This window comes from Austrofundulus limnaeus, unplaced genomic scaffold, assembly GCF_001266775.1.
Source record: "Austrofundulus limnaeus strain Quisiro unplaced genomic scaffold, Austrofundulus_limnaeus-1.0 Scaffold288, whole genome shotgun sequence".
NCBI lineage: Eukaryota > Metazoa > Chordata > Actinopteri > Cyprinodontiformes > Rivulidae > Austrofundulus > Austrofundulus limnaeus.
The window spans coordinates 637,948-645,291 of NW_013952690.1; the positions used below are offsets into that span (position 1 = coordinate 637,948).

General features: G+C 42.3%; 1 protein-coding gene across 2 annotated transcripts in view; it reads left to right on the forward strand.

Moving 5' to 3' along the window:
- LOC106526679 (plasma membrane calcium-transporting ATPase 1) overlaps positions 1 to 7,344 on the forward strand; it is a 46,140-nt gene that overhangs the window by 32,059 nt on the left and 6,737 nt on the right. For both annotated transcript variants that reach the window (XM_014021337.1, XM_014021338.1), the window contains 8 exons: positions 1,584 to 1,798; positions 1,998 to 2,240; positions 3,659 to 3,900; positions 3,982 to 4,219; positions 4,330 to 4,509; positions 4,847 to 4,934; positions 5,229 to 5,335; positions 5,443 to 5,634. In XM_014021337.1, the coding sequence (XP_013876791.1) occupies positions 1,584 to 1,798; positions 1,998 to 2,240; positions 3,659 to 3,900; positions 3,982 to 4,219; positions 4,330 to 4,509; positions 4,847 to 4,934; positions 5,229 to 5,335; positions 5,443 to 5,634 (1,505 nt within the window). The remainder of the gene's footprint in view (positions 1 to 1,583; positions 1,799 to 1,997; positions 2,241 to 3,658; positions 3,901 to 3,981; positions 4,220 to 4,329; positions 4,510 to 4,846; positions 4,935 to 5,228; positions 5,336 to 5,442; positions 5,635 to 7,344) is intronic.

The following is a 7,344-nucleotide window of genomic DNA, read 5'->3' on the forward strand; positions in this document are numbered from 1 at the left end:
AGCTTTGGACAGGACCAGAATGTGTGCAGAAGTGTGGCAGGAGATTGTTTACTACGATCACACGTCGGATCCAAGTCCCTTTTTAAATTTGTACAATCTGTCCTCAGACCAGTGTAGACGATGTACTACCTTGAATTGAACTATAACATGTTTCACACATATTGAGGACGAATATATATTTTGAATAATTTTTTGCCAAACTGTGTCTGATATGGATTCCTCCAAGTCCATCTCCCACTTGCCCTTCAAAGAATCTAAACTGGAGTCAGAAAATGAGCTGAGCAGAGAATAGCTTCAGCTCTGATTCTATGTCGATAGTTCAGTTTTATAAGTTTTATCAAGGAGAGTTCCTCTTCAGGGTTCTCTGTTTATCCTGTGTGTTTACTGAGACCATCAACATGTGAAGAGTTTTGGTCAAATGTTTCAAGATATGAATGTCTAAACCTCCCTGAGCAGCAGCTAAAGGTCTAGCACTTCTTGTTTCAGTGGTCTGCTCACAGCACACTGCACATATTTGAGTGCTTTATTCTTGTGGTGGGATTCAAAGACTGGTCTGTGTGCAGATAATCTTCCCTGTTGATGCCTCCATCTCCCTCCAGGTGCATTGAACAGTCCTGGAAAGGCTGCACCTCTGAAGTAAAACTGATGCTTTTAATTGAGATGATGTGTTCAGAGAAAGCTCAGGCTTAGATCTGTTTTTTAATCACTGACTCTGAGCTTTGAGCTCTTACATCCTCCATGTAGAGATTAGTGAGCCTGGAGATCTGATGGCACATTTCATGTTGTATTTAAATGAAGTGATTGAGCAGGGGCTCTGCAGGGTCTTGATCTCGGATACTTTTTGTTTTGTAGCTTTGCTTTCGTTCTTTGTAGTTTTTGTGTTTCCTTGTGTTATTCTGAGATTCCTTGTGTTTAAGTTTGTTTTCTTGAATCATCAGCCATTCTGTTTCTCAGTCATCATTCACACCTGCTGTTTTCTCTCACTGCTCCCCACCTTCTGAAGGTCTCTGCATGGTCCATCCAAACCTGTGAAGTCTGCTTTCATTGACGTACTGTACTTGCTTGACGAAAATTGTCATTTTGTTGTCTGCCTTGTTTCCTGCCACTTCTCAACAAAAGGCCTGGGATGAATGTTTCACCCCCCTTAACATAAAATATTTAAGTAGTTAAAGTGTTGTGTTCAGAAGTCAGAAGTTCATGGGCGCTCAGACAGCTGTGCCACTTTGTTTTAAGTACTCTACTGTTTATTAGCTGTCAACTGCCTTCATTTTTTCATGTTTTTATGATGTGTGCTGCAGTTCAGATGTTATTAGATTGCAGCAACACTAAAACTCCCAACTAGGAGGTTCTCATAGGGTCAGGCTGGTGGGTCAGTGTCCCGTGTGATTCTGACGATCCTTTTCAATGTAAATGTGCCAACAATGGTTTATAAACCCTAAAACCCTCAAAACAGAAGAAGCCTTTTGGCTGAGAGGTGTTACGTTTTTAAAGAACAGCTGCCTTTAGGTCCAACACCAGCTGTAGAACCATGTTCTGACTGAAGGGGAATCCAACCAACATATTTCATCTGTATCTGTTTCCAGGCCTGTTCATGTCGACACTCACGGTCATCATTCTCATCACTCGCTTTCTGATCGATACCTTCTCGATTCAGGGGCTGCCTTGGACCGCTGAGTGTGCATCTATCTACGTGCAGTTCCTGGTCAAGTTCTTCATCATCGGTGTGACGGTGCTGGTGGTGGCTGTGCCTGAAGGTCTCCCTCTGGCCGTCACCATCTCACTCGCATACTCAGTCAAGGTCTATAACCTTACATGCTCTGTTCGACAAGAAGAATTACACAACTTGTGATTTTATCTTTTTCCAACAGTTTAAATTGTAATCTGAGATTTTAACTTGAAAAGATCCATCACCAGTCTCTTTAGCTGGAAGTGGATCAGTGGAATATTTCTTAATTTGTTTGACATTCAGTGTAGAATACCCAGACTTTCTTTGTCAGAAAATGATGAAGGACAACAACCTGGTTCGCCACCTGGACGCCTGTGAAACGATGGGCAACGCCACAGCCATTTGCTCTGACAAGACCGGCACACTGACCATGAATCGGATGACGGTGGTGCAGGTCTACGTCGCTGGACGACACTACAACAAGGTGCCAGAGCCGGACCTCATCCCAACAAAGATCCTAGACCTTCTCATCCTTGGCATTGGGGTCAACTGTGCCTACACCACCAAGATTATGGTGAGCTTCAAAACAAGATGTTAGTTTCAGGAAGTTGTGTGGGTTTAAGTGTTCAACAGGCTGGTTCTGGACCACAGCCACGTTCGCTCATCTGATCATTGTCCACTGGTTTTACTTTGTAGAGCATAATGGAAAGCAGATAAACCAGTTCCACTAAGCAAGCACTTACAAGTGTTCTCTTTTGCTCATTTCTGTTTAGGTCAGCACTAGAAATCATTTAGTCTGATTCCTTTTTGAGATTCAGTACTCTCTAGTTAAAGAAATTAAATTTAAATACAGATACAAAGCAAAACCATTAAAAACTCTACCCTTTAAACCATATATTTAATACCTCATTTTCACAATTATTTGGTTATATTTGCCTGTAAAAGTCACTGAGTGTCTTAACATTCAGTGTGAGAGAAATGAGCCAAACCGAAACAGTGTCAGTTATACTGTATGTACGTGAAAACCTAGCAGCACCTTGTTCATCAGATTTCTCTTGTGTAAATATACATCAATGTAATCTGCGTATATAAAGATTTTAACATCATCGTTCACCAGCAAAAGACCGTTCTGAACAACAGGGCTCCAAAGACTGATCCTTGTGGCACTGCCATAATTCAGGAACCCAATGAGAACAGTCAAACTCCAAGCTGAGATGAGGTTCCTCCTAAATGTTTTAAAACTAGACGGACTTGGCTGTTTTGGAGGGGGCCTCCGAGTAGGATTTCTGCTCTTCAACATGAAGAGGAGTTAGCTTAGGTGGTTTAGGCATCTGGAAAAGATCTCTATCGGACATCTGCCTATAGATGTTCTCCCCTCAGAGTACAGCTAAAGGCAGACTCGGGACTAGTTACGTTTTACGACTCATTTCATAGCACTTCAGAGAGAGGGAGGTCTATTCAGGAGCTCTGCTCAGGCTGTTCCATCCCATTATCAACAAAGTGTTTGAAACGTGTCCTTCATATGTCAGTTATATGACAAGATGAGAACAAGGAGGTGAGGGCCGTTGTCAAATTATTGAAAAGTGTAGAAAATGCACAAGTAATGGTCCCAAACCTTAAACTTAACTTTTATTATCCCTATGCATCCTATCCCTGACTTTACTACCTAAAATTAACCAGTAATCCTGATCCCTAATATTAACCGTGGACCACAACCCAAAGACTATGTGGCGCGAACCCAGAAAAGCCCCGTGCATCAATAACTGACACGAGGGAGTTACCGGATGCATTAAAACTGGACGCATAGGTAACCTTGGACAAGCGTCAATGTGTGACAATTTGGGAGTGAGGATGTATTGCACCAGCACATGGTGTCACAATGGGTCTGAGCATCTCATACTGGTACCTAATGGCAGTTAGAGGAATCTTTCAAAGACATGGCCTTTTCATTTCTATGTTTTGAAATTATATGTCCTTAAAACTCATTTGCAGCCACCAGAGAAAGAGGGGGGTCTGCCCCGCCAGGTGGGAAACAAGACAGAATGTGCCTTACTAGGACTCAGCCTTGACCTGCACAGAGACTACCAGGCCATCCGAAACCAAATCCCAGAGGAGAGTATTTTCAAAGTTTACACCTTTAACTCTGCGAGGAAGTCCATGAGCACCGTGCTGAGAAACAATGATGGAAGCTACCGCATGTTCAGTAAAGGAGCCTCTGAGATCCTGCTTAAGAAGTAGGTTAACTGTTTCCACTCAATTCCCCCTCCCCTTGTACCCTGTCAGACCAGGATTACAGGACTGTTGTCCCCTTTCAGGTGCTGCAAGATCCTGACTGCGAGCGGTGAGTGCAAGGTTCTAAAATCTAAAGATCGGGAGGAAATGGTGAAGAAAGTGATCGAGCCGATGGCATCAGAGGGACTACGGACCATCTGCCTCGCCTACAGAGAATTTCCCACAACTGAGGGAGAGCCCAGCTGGGACAATGAAACGGAGATCCTTACTGGACTTACATGCATTGCTGTTGTTGGCATTGAGGACCCTGTAAGACCTGAGGTACGTCACAACCACAAAAGACACAAAAATTCCAGCAGTTTTAGAGGTTTTTGGTGGATGGAGTTTCAGGTTTCACTCTCTGCTGATCTTTCTTTTGTTGTCCATGTCAGGTACCAGAAGCCATCAGGAAGTGCCAGCGGGCCGGGATCACTGTCCGCATGGTGACAGGAGACAACATCAACACTGCCAGAGCCATCGCCAGCAAATGTTGCATTTTGCAACCTGGAGATGACTTCTTGTGTTTGGAGGGCAAAGAGTTCAACCAACGGATCCGCAACGAGATGGGCGAGGTCAGACAAACGGAGGCAGCTCAAACTTAAACACTTAGCTGCTGCCTGTTCAGGATTCTCCACTTTGTGAAGTGCAAATTTAAAGTGTGGCGTGTGTTTGTTTTCAGGGGGCAAATGTTTGCCTCGTTCAGATTTTTAGTTGTGAAACCCTAGAAAATCATTATATTGTTTCTCTTCCAACTCACAACTATCTCCTGCTTTGTGTTGTCCAATCACATAAAATCACAGTAAAATACTTTGTGTTTGTTGTGGGACAAATTATGGAAAAGTTCATATGTTGTGAATATTTTCACCAGGCACTGAAATATATATTTTAAAATCCTTTAACTCTTATCAGATTGAACAGGAACGCATCGATCAGATTTGGCCCAAACTGAGAGTTCTGGCTCGATCATCTCCAACAGACAAACACACCTTGGTTAAAGGTGAGACATTCAGTCAGTGTGTTTATTTGATGTGTTAACAAATTCTGTCCTGAACCAATGGACAGATTTTAAATAAATTCTCAGACAGTAATCATTGGCTAAAACCTGGTGTGGTAGTAAAAGAATTATGCTCAACACACTGTAAATTCTAACACAGTTAAAAGATCTGACAATTTAACATGAGATTAGAAGGTTTGATCAAAAGAACGTAGTCGTGTTTCTAGTTCTTTAAACTAAAATGTTTTATAGTTTTCTGAGTGGTCTCACCTGTGAGTCTTTCCCTTGTACTATCAGGTATCATCGACAGCATGGTCCTGGAGCAGAGGCAGGTTGTTGCTGTGACTGGAGACGGAACAAATGATGGTCCTGCCCTGAAGAAAGCTGACGTTGGCTTTGCTATGGTAGCCTCTGTCACAGATTTCCTCAAACATCCTCTGTAGAAGAATAAATGACACATAAAGAATAAAGTCTGGTTGATAAATCTCAGCTGCACGCTTGTGATCACCAGGGCATCGCAGGGACGGATGTAGCAAAGGAGGCGTCTGACATCATCCTGACAGACGATAACTTCACCAGCATCGTCAAGGCCGTGATGTGGGGCAGGAACGTGTATGACAGCATCTCCAAGTTCTTGCAGTTCCAGCTGACGGTTAATGTGGTTGCTGTCACCGTGGCTTTCGCCGGAGCCTGCATCACACAGGTCAGATTTACCTGAACACAACCATTACAGGTGATGTCATCTATCCATCCATCCTTGCAGCAATTTTTCTGTGATAATTTTCAGCTTCTATAATTTAGTTTTTTATTTGGTTTCTGTGCACAGATTCAGATGGAACTTTAGTTTTAGGGTTTTACGTGTGAACACTGACAGCTATATAATTATGACAGACCACCTGCTTCACTGAAACATGCTAATGTCTCATCGTTACTTCAGGAACATGTTTCTTAGAGGTTGTATGTATGACCCTGAACACCAGTAATATTAAGTGTGAGAAGTGAAAGACACCCTGACAGTGAATGTTATCTAATTATGTATATTAACACAAAACAGACTGTTTATTTTAGAGCAGTGTCCCAACCTGGGGGGGGGTGCTTGGGGGGACATAATGTGCTTGATCAGAGGTTAGGGGTGGACATAACCAGACCCCGCCTCCTGGTTGTAAAGTTTTCCTCCACAACAATGTCATTTGTAAAAATTGAAAGAAAAAAACTTCTAGATTTTAAACTGATGGTTCTTTCAACCAATAGAAAGAGCCACAGTTCAAGTTTTACCCGATCAGAGCAGGGTGGGTCGTGCTGTCTCACTGACAGTAGGTGCGTGCAGCCTCGAATCACTCCAAAGCTGCCCACGCAGAGCCCCATCCAAACAGTTTGTTCCTCAAGGGTTTGATCTCCCATTTACAACATTTCATAAGTTATAAAGTGTACTGCTGCATGTTCTTTTGGAGGAAACTATAACAACATAAGCACCTCCACCTCTGGCGACGGTGCGCACACGTCCTGCGTGAGCTCCCAAAGCATGACTATAACCAAGCCTTCAGGACAGATGCTCGCTGACGGGAGTTTCCCGGACTATTTTCCACTGAGGATTAGATTTATTATATTTCTGAAGGCTCCTCGCAGTATTTCCACCATTTACAAAGCAGACTCTAAGAGGCAGGTGGTCCTCATCTCCACCCGCAGCTCTGAGCTGTGATAAATGCAATTCAGTAATAATGAAAAACAAATAGTATTAAATGACTACATGAGCTTAAATCTTGTAAATATAATCCATTTAAATTAAACAATTATTTAAGGAAGAAATCTGTCAGTTTTGTTAAAAAAGAATCTGTGCAAGAATCTCCATTCCATATTTTTTAAAATAAATATACCAGAACTCCTCTTGAGAAAACACTAAAATGAGATAAAAGTACCCAAGCAGCTCCTGAAACAAAACTGTTTTTGAGATTACTCTGGTAGTTTTTAAAGGGATCCCCGATTAGTCGTAACATTAGACTTTATTTAATAAACATATATTTTAACTGTAAAATAAAGACTGTAAAAATACTGTAGGATGTTTTAGTTTTTATAATATTTAACTAAAAGTTTAAAAATATAGTACACGGATGGGGCCATTTTATTTACACGCAAAGCATTCTGGGTAAATGACGACATGGGTAGGTCATCGGTGCGAGGCTAGCAAGCTATATCCACCCTGAAGGTTAATCTTGGACAACATCTGATGTTTGCCTCTTATAAATGAAACCAGAGAGCGTTGACAGAGAGGAGAAGGTAGAAATGACTCAGCCTGTAACTGAAAATATGGATGGAGGACCTCAGTTTAGCTTGTTTGTTGAGCTAGCGTCAGTGCTAGCACAAAGGCTAACAGGCTAAGCTGAGGTTCTTCTTCCATGAAGCAGCTCTGTTGTCC